The sequence below is a fragment of the Chroicocephalus ridibundus genome, chromosome 14 (genome assembly GCF_963924245.1).
Source record: "Chroicocephalus ridibundus chromosome 14, bChrRid1.1, whole genome shotgun sequence".
Taxonomy (NCBI): domain Eukaryota; kingdom Metazoa; phylum Chordata; class Aves; order Charadriiformes; family Laridae; genus Chroicocephalus; species Chroicocephalus ridibundus.
In genome coordinates, this window is record NC_086297.1 from 15,546,832 (window position 1) to 15,567,936 (window position 21,105).

The 21,105-nt window shown below is 44.0% G+C and overlaps 2 protein-coding genes across 4 annotated transcripts in view; one reads left to right on the forward strand and one right to left on the reverse strand.

Annotated features, from left to right (window-relative positions):
* The window catches only part of GAS7 (growth arrest specific 7), a 160,143-nt gene extending 152,605 nt beyond the window's left edge, over positions 1-7,538 (forward strand). The window contains exon 13 of the mRNA XM_063352129.1: positions 6,049-7,538. Within this exon, the coding sequence (XP_063208199.1) occupies positions 6,049-6,195 (147 nt within the window). The 3' untranslated portion in view covers positions 6,196-7,538. The remainder of the gene's footprint in view (positions 1-6,048) is intronic.
* GLP2R (glucagon like peptide 2 receptor) overlaps positions 1-7,798 on the reverse strand; it is a 31,888-nt gene extending 24,090 nt beyond the window's left edge. For 2 of the 3 annotated variants that reach the window (XM_063352131.1, XM_063352133.1), the window contains exons 1-3: positions 7,560-7,798; positions 5,536-5,692; positions 4,407-4,566 (exon numbers count right to left, since the gene is read on the reverse strand). In XM_063352131.1, the coding sequence (XP_063208201.1) occupies positions 4,407-4,566; positions 5,536-5,692; positions 7,560-7,600 (358 nt within the window). In that variant the 5' untranslated portion in view covers positions 7,601-7,798. Of the gene's footprint in view, positions 1-4,406; positions 4,567-5,535; positions 5,693-5,937; positions 6,045-7,559 lie in introns of all 3 variants that reach the window. The other variant, XM_063352132.1, reaches the window with a different exon arrangement.
* Positions 7,799-21,105: the final 13,307 nt, after the last annotated feature.

Consider the following 21,105-nt stretch of genomic DNA (forward strand, 5'->3'; position numbering starts at 1 on the left):
AAAGCCTTGCTGAAGTCAAGGTAGACAACATCCACTGCCCTCCCCTCATCTACCCATCCAGTCATGCCATTGTAGGCAGCTATCAGATTAGTCAGACATGATTTCCCCTTGGTGAATCCATGTTGAGTACTTCTGATAGCTTTCTTTTCCTCCATATGCTTTGAGATGACGCCCAGAACGAGCTGTTCCATCATCTTTCCAGGGATGGAAGTGAGGCTGACTGGCCTGTAGTTTACTGGGTCTTCCTTCTTGACCTTTTTGAAGACTGGAGTGCCACTGGCTTTCCTCCAGTCCCCAGGCACCTCGCCTGTTCCCCAGGACCTTTCAAAGATGATGGAGAGTGACTCAGCAATGACATCTGCAGCTCCCTCAGCACTCGTGGGTGCATCCCATCAGGACTCATGGACTTGTGGATATCCAGTTTACTTAACTGAACTCTAACTTGACCCTCCTCAACCAAAGGGAAGTCTTCCTTCGTCCAGACTTTCTCTGTTACCTCCAAAGTCTGGGACTCCTGAGGGTCGGCCTGAGCAGTAAAAACTGAAGCAAAGAAGGCATTCAGTAACTCTGCCTTTCCTGCATCCTCTGTCACCATGGCACCTGTCTCATTCAACAGCGGGCCCACATTTTCTCTAGTTTTCCTTTTGCCTCCAATATACTTGACGAAACCCTTCCTGTTGACCTTAACTTCCCTTGCCAGGCTTAATTCCAAGGAGGCCTTGGCTTTCCTTGTTTCATCCCTGCATACTCTGATGGCATTCTTGCAATCTTCCTAAGTGGTCAGTCCCTTCTTCCACGTGCTGTAAACTTCCTTGTTCCACTTGAGCTTTTTCAGAAGCTCCCTGCTCAACCATGCAGGTCGCCTGCTTCCCTTGTCTGATTTCTTGCTCTTAGGGACACACCGATCCTGAGCTTGGAGAAAGTGGTATTTGAATACCAACCATCTCTCTTGAGCCCCCCTGCCTTCCAGAGCCCTAGCCCATGGGATTTCTCCAAGCAGTTTCTTGAAGAGGTCAAAGTTAGCCCTCCTGAAGTCCAAGGTTGCAATCCTACTTGTTGTTTTGTGCATACTACCCATGATCCTGAACTCTATCTTCTCATGATCACTACAGCCAAGGCTGCCCCCAACCTTAACAACCTCCACCAGTCCCTCTTTGTTTGTCAGTACTAGGTCCAGTAGTACACTTCTTATTGGCTCCTGAGTCAAAAAGCTGTCATCAACACGCTGGAGGAACCTCCTGGACTTGTTGAGGCCGCATCTGGAGTACTGTGTCCAGTTCCGGGCTCCCCGGTTCAAAAAGGACAGGGAACTGCTGGAGAGGGGACAGCAAAGGGCTACAAAGATGATGAGGAGATTGGAACACCTCACTTATGAAGAAAGGCTAAAGGACTTGGGTCTCTTCAGTCTGGAAAAAAGACAACTGAGGGGGGATCTTATCAACACTTATAAATACTGAAAGGATGAGTGTCAGGAAGATGGGGCCAGGCTCTTTTCAGTGGTGCCTGGGGACAGGACAAGGGGTAACGGGCACAAACTTGAGCATAGGAAGTTGCACCTAAACATAAAAAGGAACTTCTTTCCTTTGTGAGTGGCAGAGCACTGGAACAGGCTGCCCAGAGAGGTGGTGGAGTCTCCATCTCTGGAGACATTCCAAACCCACCTGGGCACGTTCCTGTGCCACCTGCTCTGGGTGACCCTGTTCTGGCAGGGGGGTTGGACTAGATGATCTCCAGAGGTCCCTTCCAACCCCCACCATTCTGTGATTCTGTGACTGTACATGCCTGGCTGTGTAGCCTTCCCAGCAGATATCGGGGTGATTGAAGTCCCCCATGAGAACCAAGGCCTGTGATTGCAAGGATACTTTCAGCTCTCTGTAGAAGACCTCCTCATCTTCCCCATCCTGATCAGGTGGCCTGTAGTAAATACCCACAACAGTGTCTCTCGTATTAGCCTGACCCTTAATCCTTACCCACAAGCTCTCAACTCTCTCTTCATCCACCCCAGGGGAGAGCTCGATCCATTTCAGTATGTACACGATACCTAACCAGATATGGTTACAACTGAAGGAAAAAAGGAGAGTTGATGGCCTTTGAAAGAAGGGGCAGACCACTCAGGAAGACCACAAAGATGTTGTAAGGCTGTGCAGGGAGAAAATTAGGAGGGCCAAAGCCCAACTAGAACCTCACTCAGCTTTGGATGCTAAGAACAATAAAAAACCTTTCTATAAATACATTAGAAATAAAAGGAGGACTAAGAATAACCTCCATCCTTTATCAGATGAAGGCGGTAAAATGGTGACAAAGGATCAGGAGAAGGCCGAGGTACTTAATGCCTTCTTTGCCTCAGTCTTTAGTAGTAGTATCGATTATTCCCCGAGTACTAGACCCCTGAGATAGTAGATAGGGGTGGGGAGCAGAATGAAGCACCCGTAATCCAAAGGGAGATGGTGAGGGACCTGTTCCATCACCTAGACATACACAAGTCTATGGGCCTGATGGGATCCACCCGAGGGTGCTGAGGGAGCTGGCAGAAGTGCTCAGCAAGACACTTTCCATCCAAGACATCCCCACCTGGGGAGGTCCCAGTTGACCGACGTCTAGCAAATGTGATGCTCATCCACAAGAAGGGCCGGAAGGATGATCTGAGGAACTACAGACCTGTCAGTCTGACCTCAGTGCCTGGAAGGGTCATGGAAGAGATCATCCTGAGTGCCGTTATGCGTCACATGAAGGACAACTGGTGATCAGGCCCAGTCAGCATGAGTTCATGAAAGGCAGGTCCTGCTTGACAAACCTGATCTCCTTCTATGACAAAGTGACCTGCTTGGCGGATGAGGGAAAGGTAAAGCCTTTGATATGGCTTCCCACAGCATTCTCATGGAGAAACTGGCTGCGCATGGCTTGGACAGGAGTGCTCTTCACTGGGTTAAAAACTAGCTGGAGAGCTGGGCCCAGAGAGTGGTGGTGAATGGATGGTGGCCGGTCATGAGTGGTGTTCCCCAGGACTTAAGTACTGGGGCCAGTTCTCTTTAATATCTTTATCAATGGTCTGGACGAGGGGACTGAGTGCACCCACAATAAGTTTGCAGATGGCACCAAGTTAAGTGGGAGTGTCAACTTGCTTGAGGGTAGAAAGGCTTTGCAGAGGTTCTGGACAGGCTGCATCGATGGGCCAAGGCCAATGCTATGAGGTTCAACAAGGGCAAGTGCCACATCCTGCACTTGGGTCACAACAACCCCATGCAGCGTTACAAGCCTGGGGAGGAGTGTCTGGAGAGCTGCCCAGCAGAAAAAGACCTGGGGGTGTTGGTCGACTGCCAGCTGCATGTGAGCCAGCAGTATGCCCAGGTGGCCAAGAAGGCCAACAGCATCCTGACCTGTACCAGGAACAGCGTGGTGAGTAGGACTAGGGAAGTGACCATCCCCCGGTACCGAGCACTGGTGAGGTCCCACCTCGCGGGCTGTGTCCAGTTTTGGGCCCGTCACCACAAAAAAGACATTGAGGTGCTGGAGGGTGTCCAGAGAAGGGCAATGGAGCTGCTGAGGGGTCTGGAGCACAAGTCCTGTGAGGAGCAGCTGAGGGAGCTGGGGGTGTTCAGCCTGGAGAAAAGGGGGCTGAGGGGAAACCTTCTGGTTCTCTGCAGCTCCCTGAAAGGAGGGGGTAGGTGGGAGTTGGTGTTTTTCTCCCAAGGAACAGGCGATAGGACAAGAGGAAACGGCCTCAAGTTGCACCAGGGGAGGTTTAGATGGATATTAGGAAAATTTTTTACACTGAAAGTGTTATTAAGTATTGTAACAGGCTGCCCAGGGAAGTGGTGGAATCGTCATCCCTGGGGGTATTTAAAAGACAGGTATACGTAGTGGTTAGCGATATGGTTTAGTGATGGTTTTTGTCAGTGTTAGGCTGATGCTTGGAGTAGATGATCTGAAAGGTCCCTTCCAACCTAGGCTAGGCTAGGCTATTCTATTCTACTCTATTCTATTCCAAAGATTGTCCTCTAACTTAAAGTACACTTTAGAACTTAAGGTGAACATATAAAAGAAAATTGTTAATGTTAATCTTTGCTATGTAGATACTCTATTACAAAGGAAGAAAATGAAGTTGCTGATAGTATCATAATATTCAGTGATGATGGAAAATACCGACAAATATAGTAAAATTTCATCTTGTTCTGTCTACTAGGCTACAGTTCTCTTATGAAACAATTCACTCACTTCCTGTACCTGCAGATCAACCTGAACTGCAATGAACGGTATCACTGCTGGTATACCTTATTGAGAATTGTTGACTTCAAAACAAAAAAATAAAAGAGAGTTCAGATTTTTTCTTTCTTAATTACAAAGTGTCCACCACTGACTCAATAAATAGCACAGAATCAAAAACCTGGAAATTGTTATGTACTTACCCCATCCTATCACAATATACGTCTGTAGCAGTCGTCTTTCAGAGAGTACAACAGTTATCAATAATGTATGGAGATAAATTCCTTCTACTAATAGCCAAAAATAATTTGCCCCAACAAAGTAATGCATGAAAAACTGGGCAGTCCTGCAAATTGTTACAATCTGTAGAAATGAGAGACCGGGAATCATTGTTAATATATAAAAGCTCTGACAAATCCTGATTTTCTCTTGTTACTTTAGCAGCCGTTTTAAAACTAGCACGTGGTTGTGATACAACTGCGATTCGGTCACATATCTCACAAGATTCTCCTTGCTGCTTGGGAGAGGCTGCAGGGGAGTGAGACGATTTAAAGGCTCCTACATTGTCGGAGTTTGAGAGGAGGTACCAAGTAGGAAGAGACAATGACAGTGTAGGCTGGGATATGTGTTCTTTGTCATGATCTGCTTATTCAGAATTTTTACCAATGAGCTATTAAAATAATAGTCACTGTTAACATCTTGCAGGTAATTTTGCTTGTTGATACGGGCAAACTATATTCATACAGCATCATACAAGTGTAATTTCTCCACAGTGGTTGCAAATGAGAGATGTTGTTATTCCATTATCTAAACAAGTGTAAGAAAATTAGCACATATTCTTAATATAGAAAAGCCTTTAAACTATATTTTTTCTCTTTTCATCTTCTTTCACAGCAAATAACCGCTTAACATTGTGTTATCAAACATTAACAAATGTTTGATAACATTGTGTTAAAAGCAAGATTTGTGTGCATTGCATTGTCCTATGCATATCAAGAGTGAATAAATATAGTGTTATAGAAGTGCCAAATAAATATGTAGTTTTCTTCCAAAAAAATACAGGTTTAAGTTGTTTTGCTTAGTTAGATGCTTCTAAATATAACTATTGACTAATTTGTTTTTTTAATACAAGGCTTCATTAAAACCAATCTATTAAAATTTATCAAAACAGATTTTTTTTCTTGATTAACCCAAGCTTTGTCAGCAAAATTTCAGCATTCAAAGCTCAACTAACACCTCAAAACTGTCTGCTATATGGCAAACTTCCAAAACTGTAACTATTATAGCCACTAGCAGCTCACATTTACTGTTAGCAAGGAACTAACAAGTTACCTCAGGACTGAGGTATAATATCCATCCAGTTTCATCATTCGGTCTTTTGGAGTAAATATTGTAGTATACAGTATCTTTTATAAGAACTGCTGTGGCACGCAGGATAAAAGATGCAAATAAATTCATATGGATGTAGTTTCTTGTGCAGTGAAGTTTTCTGTGGGAGAAAAAAAATATATGTATGAATCCTCTGGAATATATTTAATTTGCAGAAATGAAAAAAATACTGTTGTATTCACATTGTTGCTATCAGTGGATCTTGCTTGGGAATTGCCTTTATAATGCTTATTAGGAAAATACAAGTTATTCACCTCAGAAGCTAAGCAATAAATTAAATTACATGAAAAGAAGAGTGTGCGTACTGGGGTCTGTACTTTTAAACACATGTAAAGTTGTACTAACCTGAGGAAAGAAAGTATAAGGAGAGCTAATACAAGTGAGATGAGAGAAAAATAATATCCTATAGTGTACAACAACTGTAACGTGGTAAGTAATTTATGTTCTTCTTCCTAGGAACAAAGAAGAAAAGTGTGTTACACATGCAGGCAGAGCACGAATGCAGCTCAGAAACTTCTGAGGCCAACTTCTTTGCATTGCAACATAACCAGCGGAGGTTCCTGGTGCCCGCTCCCTCCATCGCCTCATGAAATCACTGCGTGACAGAGACTTGTGCAGACAGCCTTAGTTTCTTTTTAAATTTGAAGGCACTCCCGATCTCGTTCCAGATTGCTCCTACACAAACACCGTTTGTAGTCTGACTTACAGCCAATCGTTGCCATGATTATATGCACCAAATGGATCCTGGTCGTTTAATAACTGCAGAGATCATTGCACTCAACCCGTACACACAAGTGCCATTACCGTGTGCGTGGCCTGGGGACACAGTTACAGACCAGTTGTATCTGTACAATTTTGAGAGTCAGCTCTGTCTAGTCATTGGAATAGACTGACTTCTGCCATGAGTTCAAAGAAAAAAACCTAAAATTAGAGCTGTCTAGAATGTCTTCAAATGACGAATAAGACCTCAGAGGAGGAAGAGGGGCACCCACACTTTCTTTCCACTTTGCTTCATTTAACATTTTGTCTTGCTAAGTTTTTCCATTTAGCTGCTTACGTCTACCTCTCATCTCTTCATATTGCTTTTCTAGCTCAGTAAAAGCTTCTCTGCAGAGGGGACATAGAGATACAGGGTATATGACTTAGAGGTACTTTCATAATCCATTTTTGCCCTGCAAAGATTTTATTGGAACCTGTGTCTTTTCCTCAGTGATTTTGCCATTTTCTTTGTGAATTGTCTTACTTCTCAGCACCAGGGATTTTAGCCCTGTCTTCCAGCCAGGAGGGTCTCTAATCATTTTATGCTAATGAGTACTATCTGGACAGTACGAGTGGGCTGTCCCTGGTAGTAGAAACTCTTGGAGAGGGTGAAAGTGCCCAGGTAGAGCAGCGTGTGTGTATGAGGATCCCATAGCACAGCCATTAGTCACTCTGCCCCATGAAAACATTCAAACAGGCATGAACATAATAAAAAGCATGAGTTATCATCTTGGCTGTGACAATTTTGCAACACCATAGCAAATGAAATCAAGCTGATTCCTCCGGTGTATGCAGATACTGGCTCTGGGTTATTTCTAACATCTTGGTGTTTTCCACTAAATACAACAAACAGGTACAAAACCACATTTGTGGTGGTAAGAAAGCTGGTTAAAGCTTTCAGAGACATTGCCTGCTGTCACACAAGATGAATTAATGTGTCTCCCACCCACAACTTTGCGATCCAGAATGGTCAACAAACCATGGAAAACTCTCAGTACTTATGAATATTTATCACACTTGTATAAATAAACTGTAAGTTTGGAAGTTCATGTACTCACTATATAAAGAGTTTAGTAAAAACTTAATAGCACATGGGGATCCTGAACTAATAGCGTTGAATAAAGGAATCAATAATGTTACCCAATAAAGAGTGCTCACCCAACAAAGTACTAAAAAGGAAAAAAATAATCGACGGTAGTACTGCTTACCTAAGAGACTTCATTTTGACATCGGCAGAGCTGAACTCCATGACAACAGAAGTTACAAGAAGCTGAAACCCGATAAGCCACACACTTTGCCGTTACCTCAAACTCCGCCGCGGTCCTCGCAAGCCCGTGCCCAGCCGAGCCGGCAGCGCGCCCGGAGCCCCCCTCGGGCCGTCCTCGCCCGCACCGCCCCGGGCCGGGGCCACCCGCGGCTGCCGGGCGGGGACCGCACCCAGCTGCGAGAGCGCCATTCCCAGCCCCGCGGCCCGGCGCTGAGCAGCGGTTGTCTCCAGTTCCCCCCCGGTAGAAAGGGCCGAGCGCTGCCGAGGCGGGAGCGTGTAGTTCGCTCTTCGTGCGGCTCGGGAGAGCCGTTCCCCGCCGCTGACAAACCCAGCACCCCGGCTGCCTGCTGTGTCAGACCCGGGCAGATGGCGTTTGCATTGTGATGAATCCTTCAGTCTGTAACTAATTAAATTTGAAAGGGCCGGTTAACGGCTCATTAAATGCTAAAAGGCACAGGAAGCGTCAGGGAATGAAGTTGCCTGGCCTTGGTAGACCGCAGCGATTTGGGGCAGATGATGGGGTGCTTTGAATTTAAGTTATTTGCTGGTCAAGTTGCAGTCTTTTTCAATTTCGTTCGGAGAAATTCAACACGTGAACACTGGACTCTGAACAGAAACTAATTTGTGGCATCTAAAGCAGGAATTCCCCTCCTTAATCTTTCTTCTGCTTCTTCTAAATAAAATAACAGGTTTCCATTTGGTAATCTAAGTAAAATCTGAACATCTTTTGCTGGTGTTCACTGGAAATGTTTTATCGGTTACTTAAGAAGGGCTCAAGAAGATTAAAGTATTAAATCGTAATATAGAACATACTTACTTTTTTTTTGAAATGATTTTTCTCAGAACATTCTGAACTATCACGCCAAATGTCTGTGGAGTTTTCCTTTGTTTGCCAAGTCCCGTCATCCAAGCAGACTCTGTATACATACCCTACACTTCCTGAAAGTAAACAGAGGTTTAGTCTGAAAGGTCAAAATAAAGATTTCGTTTTTCATACACGTTTTAAAGATTTCTCCCTTACACCACAGCAATAGACACTACTTCACCCTCACTCAAAAAAAGAAATAAAAACCACTTTTGTCTTTGATAATATATTTTTTGTATTTACATAGGACTAAGTAGGAATGTAATCTAGCAGAAATAAACTCCCAGAATGTACCTGGTATTTACAAAAAATACATAGTTACTACATCCAAAAGAAAAGCCTACATCTCACTTTATTACTTTTTCCTCATTAGGCTCAAAGGTTCCATCAAGTATTGGTACCACATTGCCCAGGTGGTGTAGTCAAAGTTGTAGGAGGAAGAGTATGGTTTGATTCTGGAATGATCTTTCTCTGAAACAGCTGTGTCTGGTGTCTTATTTATGTGCTTTGAGGTCCGATCAGCAGGTGCTGTGAACCGGTGAAGCTTTCTTGGCTTTCACTGCATTGTCCTAGTTTATACTAATTAAGAATTCGCTCATAACATCAGAAGAATGACATGGGGACTCTGGCTGATGTTTGTTTGGTGTTGTCCTCAACAGCTGCCTTCCATTTATTTCTAATCAGACCTGAGCTTTTTCATTTGTGTTTGAATTAGAAAGTGTTTAAGGGTTGCAGCAACAAACAGAGTATCTTGTTTTGCTCAGAATAACTGGAACTGAGAGAACTGCTTTGGGAACACAGTTTGCTGTGATAGAGCAAGAACTCTGTGTGGAGACTGGACACTGAAAAAGAAAATCAGAGCGCATCTATGAAATGTGATCAGGATTCTAGACTACCCTAATTTTTCAGTGCTCAGGCTTGGCAATGATGACAAAACACAATAAATTTACCCCAAGCGTCCAAGCATTTCTGGTCCCAGTCCATTGGTGTCCCAGAACAGAGACACTTGTGCCTTGGAAATGGGACCAGCCATGGAAATGGGGACCACAAGCAACCCTAAGCCCAGTCCTGCAAACTCTCTAGGACAAACAGACAGTTGGGCTGCCTCTACTGACTCCTCTCCTAAGGTGCTGTGGCATGGATGAGAATGCCAGACGATCCTGCAACACAGCAGGCCCACGGTGTTCCCTACTGCTGACACAATTAGAAGCTTCATAACCTGTTACAATGTCTTACATCCTGCTTTTATAGAAATTTAGTCAGAAAAAGAGAAAAAAAAAAGAATTTCCATTGCATGCAGGGAAGGAAGATGCTTTTATGTTTATGATGAAGAGCTGAATTTGTTCTAAAGGGTTGGCAGAAGCAGTTATTTGTGAGACTAGATAGCAGCCATGTCTCTGTACATTTAGCAGCACAAAAAAGCACAAATGATGATGCTACAGAACAAACCATGTTTGAGGTGGGCTATAGAAAGCTAGGATAAGCAGCCCATACTATTCTCCCATAAACTAAAGGACTCGGGCACAATTGGTCCTTCTAAGTATTATTAGAAATGTAGCTAAGAGAGCCACATGCAGCTAAGAAAGGTTGTGTAGCAGGACTCAGAAATGCCAAGCCGCAGTGATAGGAATGTCCTTTCGTTTGTTTAGGAGAAAGGGAATGTTGTTTGCTTTCGGACAGTTTCGCTCCTGCAGATGTCATTCTTTTTCCCTTCCTGAGAGCCTCCCTGCTCCAATCCCTCTGAGAAAAGGCTTCTCAGAAAGCTTGTTTTTTCACCACGCCACTTGCTGGTACAGCGGTATGACCTACTGGAGGGCTGACGGCTTGGACTGCTGCTTTGTTTGGCTATTCCAGTTTTCTGGGACAGAGCTTCACGTCTGGCGCCGGTGGGGACCCCAGACATGAACCTCAGAAGCTGAACCCCCAGTCTGCTACTGCCAATAAAGGTTACATGATCTTGGAAATGTTGCTTTGTAGCAGACGGTATGGAGCTGTAACAAGCACACATGGAGAAAAAGAGTAAATAATTAAACATCAACAACAATTTTGTTCCACAAATCAGAAAAGAGGTGAAATGAGGTGAGACAAGAAAGCCCTGACACTTCAGAGTACGCTGGGACAAGAGAGACCGGCACCATCTGTCCTTTAGCTGGATTCACAGCATAAACTTGAAGTGACCACTTTCACATTACCGTTTTCCATCCACGGCAAATACGAAGGACAAGGAACAGAGACGTTTCCTGGGGGTGAGTAAGGCCAGCAAACAAATTGATCAAATGTCCCGTTACAATGTATTCCTGGGGAGAGAAGCAAATAAACATTTTACACAAAGTTGTTCAGACCATGGACAATAATGAAAATCATCGTATGCTGTCTAGGTAACTTGCGAGCTACTCCAGTGTATTTACAAGATGTAGCAGATAAACCTTCTGCGTTCACTGTGGCTGCTACCCTTCTTCCTTAGATCTACACAAGAGCAGCAGGTTTTACATACTTCATTATGAGATAAGAGTATTTCTCAAAATCATCCTGAGACCTCTGATGTCCAAATGTAGCAGACAGGTTGCAGCTGTGCTCTCACTCACTGTTTTTGGTACATGCCACAGACTTTTTGCCAGTAAAGGGAAGATATTCCACCTCTCATGACCCCTGTGACACCGGTTCTCAGCTCAGATCACTGCCAGCTTCTTGGATAGTAACTCCTCTTAGTCTTTGGGCAAGAGAGATCAGGGAGACGGTAATATCTCAGACTAACTCAGTTTTAAGCTTCACAGGTATCACATCACTCTCAGGACTTAAGGTTAAGACAAAATAATGCAGAAGTTAAATGGCACCATCAGGTTACAGTAAGATAAAATAAAATGCAACATTGGCTGCACTAGTCTTTTGGTTAGTTTCTGTCTTCTAGGATAAGCTGAAAACCTCCTCTCTTAACTTTAATGCTTTTGCCCATTCAAAGCCAAAAAAATATATCCTGCTTTGTTTTCCGTATGTCATGGTTTATTCTCAGTCAGCAAGAAAGAACGACACGAACACTCTCTCAGTCCCCAGCCCCTGGGGGACAATCAGAAGAAAAAGGCAAAACTCGTGGGTTGAGACAAGGGCAGTTTAACAGAAGAGCAAAAGGGAACAGGAAAACTACAGCAATAACACGGATAGGGGAATGTACAAACACAGTTACGGAACCACCACTCACCAATGGGACAGGGACCCCCAGCCCGCTCCCAGCGGTGACTTCCCGCCCACTCCCCCGGCAGCTCCTGGCTACAGCCTGGGCACGGCTCACCTGGGATGGAATACCTGTGTCCCTGCCGGAGCCTGGGGAGAATTAGCCCTGTCCCCACCGGAACCAGGACACCATGATACTTAGAAATATTTTGAGAAACTTGCGTGGGAAGAAGAGTACAAGAAGCAGCAAAGACAGCAGCATTCTATCTCATTGGCATCTATTTGGGGTGCTTTTGCTAAAATACAGTGCACAGTATGTGCATTCTTAGTAATTCCCTTGTACCTTTGAGGCTGAACATCTGTGGCCACTTCTGCCTTATGACTCGTGGAGTTGTTAACACTCATAGATGGATTTTTATTGTTCCTTTCCCCAATATCTTATCAATGTTTGTTCAAGTGTGGATTGGGTAGGTGGCCAGGAGGAAAACAGGTTTTTTCTCCATTTCATGAAAACTGCAGTTCTGAGTCTCTGTAATTCTCCGTATCTCCTGCTACAAACTGCCCTCTAATATCTTGACATGTTTCACTGCTTTTGGCCTCCTGGGTCATCTGGCTTAATTCTAATTGCCACCAAAAGCCACCATTCTCTGCCTTCCCACCATAATACCCTCTGCTTTTCCATTGTGCCAAGGGTTTTTGCACATCAGGTTTTCACCACAGGTCATTGATCTCTCGTTTCTCACTACTATTTCCCTTTCTTATCAGCTTTACTTTATCCTGCAGGTGTACTGGCTGGGCTGATCTGTGCTTTACTTCCCTTCCTCCCCAGAAAAACTTTTGATACCTCTCCAATCTTCATCACTCTGTCTTCTTGCCTCTCTGAGTGTAGTCACATAGTTTGTAATTTATGGCAGGGGAAGGGAAGGGAAGGGAAGGGAAGGGAAGGGAAGGGAAGGGAAGGGAAGGGAAGGGAAGGGAAGGGAAGGGAAGGGAAGGGAAGGGAAGGGAAGGGAAGGGAAGGGAAGGGAAGGGAAGGGAAGGGAAGCTGAGTCCGGGATGTAGCCCAGGATCTGATTTGCTTTTGCTGAGGCTGCAGTGCACTGCTGATGTATGTTCAGCTTGTTGTCCACCAGGGCCCCCAGTGGACACCCTAACCTGTTCTGAGATCTTTGTTTATGTCTTGGTTAAACTTCATACAGTTCTTGCTAGCCCATTCTTCCAGCCTGTTCAGGTGTCTCTGTAAGATGGCTCTGCCTTCTGACATGTCCACCTCACCACCCAATTTGGCCTTAGCGGCAAACTTGGTGAGGGTGCTTTCAATGCCATTGTGCCCAGATCATTTGCGAAGATGTCGAACAGCGTGGGCGACCCCACTTGTGGCAGGCTGCCAGTCTGAGTCAAAACCATTTTCCATCACTGTTTGAGTGTGGCCTGTTAGTCAGTTTGCTACGCATCTTGCAACCCTCCATCCAATCTGTACCTTGCTACCTTGTCCAGAAAGTGGCTGTGGGAAGCAGTGTCAAATGCTTTGCTGCAGTCCAGGGAAACAACGTCCACTACTCTCCCCATGTCAACAGCAGATATTACCTTGTTGTAGAAGGTGATCAGGTTATTCAGGCATGATTTGCTTTTGGTAAATCTGTGCTGGCTTTTCCCAATCACCTGCTTCATTCTGTTAGTAACAGTTTCTAGGAGGACTCATTACATTACATTCCAAGCAATTGAAGTAAGACTAATGGGCCTGTAGTTTCCTGAGTCCTCCTTTATTAGTGGCCAGTTTCCCTTCCCTGTTTAGCAGTGAGCCTATGTCTTCTCTGTGCATCTGCTCACATATGTTATTGATCTTGACATCTTTGGACAATTTCAGTTCTAGATGAACCTTAGCTCCTGACTGCATCTCTGCATGCCATAGCAAGGCTCTGGTAGTCCTCAATGGGTATTTGGCCACCTTTGCATAGCTGGTATGTTTATTTTTTGCTTTTAAGCACACCCAAAAGCTCAGGAGAATGAGTGGGCAGTTCCTGCCCCAGGTATACTATGAAAGCTGAAGCAAGTTCTTCATGGAGATGGGAGTTAGAAACGAGAATGGGATCTTGCTTTGTTTCCCCATCTGTTAACAGCTGCACAGCATAAGCTAAGGCAAATAGCTCATGCTGTTGCAGCTGCCAGGAGCTGCAGCTGTGTCTGGAGCAGGTCAGTGGTGAAGGCTGGAGAGCATGAGGATTCATTCCTTTAGCATGTTGCCATGCCCAAGAAGAACTGCCCATTTTCAGCAATGCCTAATTCAGTTGAAAGAAGAGAAAGCCTGGTATTGAGTGTGATAACTAAAAAGTTTCCTTGACTCACAGGGGATATCTTCCTTTTTGCTTTTCAAAGGCCTGTGAAAGTTAGAGATTTCAATATTTTGGGAAAAATTTAAAGAACATTAAAACATAACATATTATATAATTTAGACTTGAAAACCTCTTTTTATCCCCCCGCCCCCTCCCCCCCCCCCGCTGTTCTAAATTCCCAGACCAGTGCTTTGGATTGATTTCCAACTTCTAAATGCATTTTGAATAATGAAAAATACATGTATTAATCAGACCACATGTTCTGGCCAACAAAATTACACACTACAAAGTCATAAATGCAGCTTTCTGCCACTGGCAAAGTGAGTCAGAGCTCATAGCAACCAAGCAAGATGACCATGAGTGCACCACTTGCACACGGGACCGGAGACATACCTATAGCCAGTGAGTACAAAATATATAGCACAGTTTCACTCTTATTCTTTCCTTGGTGACTGCAATCACCTCTCTCCCAGCTACTTCTTGAACTTCCCCAACTATTCAAACCAAGCCGCCTTTGTCATCCTTTCCTGAAGACAGACCTCTAGCTGAGCAGAGTTCATACTTTTAAGAATGAAACCATCACAGATTATAAGCTCCCCTTTTGCCAAACAGCATAAAACTTACAGCACTTAACCAGAGGTAGGAGGTGTGGACACAGTTCCTCCCCCTGACACTTTTCAGGAGAAGACAGTGTCCTCTAAAGCTGTGCTTTCTTCAGCCAAGAATCCAACAGCCATGGAGAATAAATAAGGTTCCTTAAGCCAGGTGAACCTGGGGCAACCTGGTCTCTGTGTCTTAGCTTTTTAACCTAACGACTGTATCACAAAATGTGTAAGCAGTCGTGTGAGAAGAGAGCAGCTCCCCAGCTGCCCTGACTAGGCAAAAACCAGACTCTGTCTTGCCTCGTGTGTTTTGGGTTCTTGTCTGCCATGGCTCAGTTTCTAAAGTATAGAAATGGGAGATATCTTGTTTTCCCTGGGTGGTCTGTTCTCCTGAGGTTAGCTCGATTTCCAGGAATTTGTGTTTGACTTCCTTCAGGCTGAAAAGGGAAGTGAAAACTGGTACTTACCAATAATGGGTAGCAGCTACCTCTTGACCAGGCTCTCAGTGCTGCACCATAGTAGTAGCTCAGCACCAGCTGTTCAATGGTTCATTTCTGTATATGATCTAATTTTATATATAGGAACCTAACATGTTTCAGGACAGAGAGAGCCATTAACTTTGTGATTGTGTGTTTGCATGTCTTGTAAAAGATGATTGTTCTACATTTAGAACTTACAAACAGGCACACACTTCTGCAAAGCAGGTAAAGGAATAGTTGCATATTCATCAATGCTACTTAACACGTTGATTTATTGTGCTGTTTGTTTCCTTACCAGTATCTATAGTTGATTCCTGCAGCATTTTCAAGCATTCCTGTTTATATTTGTTCCATCCAGTAGTGGTTTTTTTCAGCAGAGAACCTTTGGCCTGTGAGTGAAAATACTGAAAATGAGGAAAATCGGTTAGAACCTTATGGTCTTTTAGTGGCAAGTTTCTTTCCATTATAGGAAATTTAATAGGAGAGGAGAGGACAGAATAGAGGAATGGTAGGTAAGCATGCAGGTGAAGACAGATCCCTTCCTTCTCCAGGAAACTGTTAGTGAAATTTTTCCAGTTGCTGTCTTTGCCTGAGCAAGAAATGTATTGCCATGGTGCTATATTACCACAGAAATCTATTCAACTTGTGTGAAGTCCCTTTTAAAAAATCAACGCAGATATTTAATCACTAGGACCTGTGAGGGTGCACCAAAACCACTGCAATTTCATTCCTCCACTGTAGAAAAAGGGTGCTTATCTTCAGAAATTTTACAGTCATTCCAGGCTTTTTTATAGTCAATTTATGCCAAGGTTAGCTAATACTTCTCATGTATTTAAGTTTCTGCTAGATCAGTTTAGGAATCTGATGGATAATTTTGAGGGATGTTTATTTTTAGAGTGTTTTTAAAGATAATCAAACACACCTGTCTGAGTAGTACAGTGAAAAATCGAATAAAAGGGTAACGAATAAACAATACTATTTATCTACTAACGCCTTTTCTCCAGTTCATTCTGTACTCCCGCCCAGTAGTTCAAAGACCACTTCTTTCTCCAACAGCTGCAACCGTGCCATAGACATCTTTCTTTCCCTCATTTTTGTGGAGAAAACACAATTGTAAATCTTAGTTGTACTTGCCCTTCTGCACCAACTATATTGTCCTTTTTGCCTGGAGAGGGCAAAGTTTTGCTGTCCTCTTGTGCCCATATGGGAGAAGAATCTTTGCCCTCAAGATTTCTCACGTGGTGAAATGGAGCATTATTTTTATCCATGCCAAAATTTTCTCCATATAAAACATCTCACACAAATGGATTTTTATGTCCTGAGCTTTTGTAGGTACATTTATTTTCTTTTTTATTCCTTTTTTTTTTTTTTTAAGATATTTTCAAAGCTGGTTTTGCCTGGGCCTTCCTGTTATACAGACAACCCCAGAGGAGATCAAGAATTTCTTTAAATTCTGAAAAGTTAGATTTCTGGAGAGAATATGATCTGGAACAATTGCATTGATGTGATCTGTTTAGAGACAATAGAAATAAAAGCACTTCAAGAACAATCTCCCATTTATTAGCATAGCCTTGAAGACAGTCTCGGCTCTGAATTTAGTCAGATTAATGACAGCAAATTCTGCAGAGTCCCCTCTGGTGTCTGTAAATCAACCATCTCATGGTTGCAAGAGCTGCCTGCTCCTCTTGGCTGGTCCTATGCTGCAGGTCCTGGCCCCTTGCTCTGACTCTTTCTCTTTGCCTGCTCACCCTGTGCTGTGTTCTGGAAGCTTCTGTCCACAAACACATTTAGCTGCTCCTAAAAGCAAGAACAATCCACCCTCAGCCCACAGGGTCCTACCAAATTTATCACCCACTCTTTTCTTTTCCAGGTGAAGGTAGGCTGAAAATGCAAATGAAGCAAAAAAAAATGTGTCGGTGTCTAAACAGGCACTTGCTGTGATGGACAGATTCTGTCAGGTTGTATGGGGGAGGATTGCTATATGAGACATGGATGGCACTGCGTCCGCAGAAACACACAGAAGAAACACAGAGGTTGAGGGAGTTGTCAGTGGTGTTGGAAAAGGGAATGAGAGAAGAGGTTTAGGAGCCCTGCTTGGACCTGCTGACCTTGAGTCCCTCCCTTGGCACTAGGAAGCAGATAAGCAGAAAGGAAAGAGACCTAGACGAAAGGGTGAGATCAGGGATGTAGATCAACAGTTACTAGCACAGAAGAGAGAATTAAATTTATCTCCACTGGTAAAATTACTCCTAATATAAAATCTGCTTTGCTGTTAAAAATAAATAAATAAATAAATTCCCAGCTATAGACAGATTTTAATAATGGTTTTATATATAGTGACTGATGTGCTTAGGATATGGTGGACATCTGTGGCATACGCCTTATCAATGTAAGGGCTGCAATTGTCCTGAGGGGACTCTCATATTTTAACTTCCTCTCTGTAAATATCCACCTTTCTGAGACATCTTTATCGCACAACACTCTGACTAGAGAGGCCTTTAAGAGGGCCTTAGTTGGTAATTACTGTTTAGGAAAGGAATGGCTAAAAATAGAAGAGTTAAATGCAAAATTGCTTGGTGAAGTGTTAGATTTGGGCTGTTGAAGAAATGTTCAATTAGGAGTAAAGCAGTTCAGTATCAGTGTGATCATCTGCTCTAGGTGACCCTGCTCTGGCAGGGGGGTTGGATTAGGTGATCTCCAGAGATCCCTTCCAACCCCTACCATTCTGTGATTATTTATCCAGGGAAAATGGATGAAATGGTAGAATTCAAGAATTATCATGAAATGGTAGGATTCAAGATCCTTCGGGCAGTGAGGAGAGCATGCAGCAAGCTCACTACCCTGGACTTCAAGAGAGCAGACTTTGGCCTCTTGAGGGACCTGCTAGGCAGGGTAACGTGGGAAAAAGTACTGGAGGGAAGAGGGGCCCAAGAGAGCTGGTTAGTATTCAAGGATCACCTCCTCCAAGCTCAGGAGCAGTGCATCCCAAGAAAGAAAAAGTCAGGCAAAAATTCCAGGAGGCCTGCATGGATTAACAAAGAGCTCCTGGACAAGCTCAGAAGCAAAAAGGAGGCCTACAGAGGGTGAAATCAAGGACGGGTTGACTGGGTGGAATACAGAGAAACTGTCCAAGTGGTAAGGAACCAGATTAGGCAAGCTGAAGCCCAGGTAGAATTAAATCTGTCTAGAGACATCAAGGATAACAAGGAAAACTTCTATAAGTATGTCAGGGGTAAAGGCAAAACTAGGGAAGATGTGGGCCCTCTCAGGAAGGAGACAGGAACTGGCTGGATATCCACACTCAAAGGGTTGTGGTCAATGGCTCAATGTCCAAGGAAACCCATGACGAGTGGCGTCCCTCAAGGATTGGTACTGGGACCAGTGCTGTTTAACATCTTTATTGGAGACATGGACAGTGGGATTGAGTGCACCCTCAGCAACTTTGCCGACGACATGAAGCTGTGTGGAGCAGTCAACACGCTGAAGGGAAGGGATGCCATCCAGAGGGACCTGGACAGGCTGGAGAGGTGGGCCCATGAGAATTTCATGAAGTTCAGCCAGGCCAAGTGCAAGGGCCTGCACCTGGGTCGTGGCAATCCCAGGCACAAATACAGGTTGGGCGGAGAATGGCATGAGAGCAGCCCTGAGGAGGACTTGGGGGTGCTGCTGGACGAGAAGCTCAACATGAGCCAGCAATGTGCGCTTGCAGCCCAGAAAGCCAACCACATCCTGGTCTGCATCAAAAGAAGCGTGGCCAGCAGGTCAAGGGAGGTGATTCTGCCCCTTTACTCTGCTCTGGTAAGACCCCAGATGCAGTACTGCGTGCAGCTCTGGAGTCCTCAGCACAAGACAGACATGGACCTGTTGGAACGGGTCCAGAGGAGGCCACAAAGATGATCCGCGGGCTGAAGTACCTCTGCTGTGAGAACAGGCTGAGAGAGTTGGAGTTGTTCAGCCTGGAGAAGGCTCCGTGGAGACCTTATAGCAGTGTTCCTGTACCTGAAGGGGGCTATAGGAAAGGTGGGGAGGGACTCTTTATCAGGGAGTGTAGCGATAGGATGAGGGGCAATGGTTTTAAACTGAAAGAGGGTAGATTTAGATTAGACATTAGGAAGAAATTCTTTGCTGTGAGGGTGGTGAGCTGCTGGCCAGGTTGCCCAAGGAAGTTGTCGATGCCCCATCCCTGGAGGTGTTCAAGGCCAGGCTGGGTGAGGCTTTGAGCAACCTGGTCTAGTGGGAGATGTCCCTGCCCATGGCAGGGGGGTTGGAACTAGATGATCTTTAAGGTTTCTTCTAACCCGAACCATGCTATGATTCTGTGATTCTATGAAAAGAACATCAGCCTAAGCAGTCACTGTGTAATATGCCAGCTGGTCTCCTGAAACCAGGGCTTTGAGAGGCAGGCAAGTGGTCAAAAAACATTGTCACCAAAAATGAAAAATTCACTACTGGTTGAAAATGTAAAGACCAAATTTTGGAGAGAAGGCTAAATATAAATTTTTCTAAAAAGCAACAATCCTTATACCAAAGAATGATTTCATCTCTCCAGGGAAACTAAATTCCCTTCTGTCTGGACTAGACCCTTTTTGGAAACTGCCTTTCACACGTGTGGTCACCCTGAGCTTGTCTGTGCTTGGTGTTGTGTCAAGAGAGTTAAATAACCAGGACCATGTATGGCTATGAACTTCACCTGTATCTTTTTCATTGACACTATGTTTGTTGGAAAAATAAAGAAAATCAAATTTATTTACTTTCAAAACAAGAACAATGGAGACTACTGTTATATAAGATCATTAATTTTTGCTGTGTAAAATGTTGCCTGCCTGATAGTCTGCTTTTAGTCTCTCAACTAATTTCCAGACACTCTACTTTAAATTCCAGGGAGCAAAAGACTATCATTATTCTTCTTCTGATGGGCTTGCAAGATAAGGAGAGAATATTTACAGCAGTCATGAGAAAGGAATGCATGTTTCCAAAATAAAAAACATCTTGACATTTCCCTCATGTAGGCCTCAAAATGATGGGAGACAGGGGAGAGTCTTCAGACACTCCCGGGTCAGTGAACCTTATTTAAAGAGGCTAAGACATGGAGATGACGCATTTGTAAAAAAGACTGCTTGATTTAAGAGATAACACTTCAGTTTTTAATAAACAAATGCATTAAACAGCCAAGGAAATAGAAAGGATGCCTCACAGCAGCTACCTGGCTGTGTGTTTGGTTCCATTCCTGAAGACGAGGCTGATATACAGTCATGAAGAAGCTCACTCAACAAGAATGAGGATCAGTTTAGGCATAAATTACAGTTTCACATCACTTCCTTATGTAATTGCCTGTTTCTGCAAAGCTGCAGGCAGAGTCGATACAAGGTCACTATTGGTGTAAATATCCGTGCGATGCTTGATTTTCTGCTATAAGATTTTCTGGTGAAAAAAACAAATCAAGTCTATATGAGCTGCACCTGACAAAAAAATTAAGAGCTGTCATCTGACCTCAAAAGTTAATTTGAATTATAGTTAAAAGAATATATAAAATAAATTATTAATCAAAAAAAGTGGAGAACATTGGAAATTAACAGGGGAGCAGACAATGACCAGTTAATAAAGGACATTTAGATACAATCATAGAATCACAGGACGGTTTGGGTTGGAAGGGACCTTTAAAGATCATCTAGCTCAGCCCCCCCTCAATGAGCAGAGACATCTTTGACTAGATCAAGTTGCTCAGAACCTCGTTTAACCTGACCTTGAATGTCTCCAGGGATGGGACACATACCACCTCGCTGGGCAATCTGTCACAGTGTCTCACCACACTCACAGTAAAGATTTTCTTCCTAATTTCTAATCTAAATTTACCCTCTTTCAGTTTAAAACCATTGCCCCTCATCCTGTTGCTACACTCCCTGATAAAGAGTCCCTCCGCACCTTTCCTGTAGCCCCTTTAGGTACTGGAAGGCTGATATAAGGTCTTCCCAAAGCCTTGTCTTCTCCAGGCTGACAACCCCAACTCTCAGCCTGTCCTCATAGCAGAGGTGCCCAATCC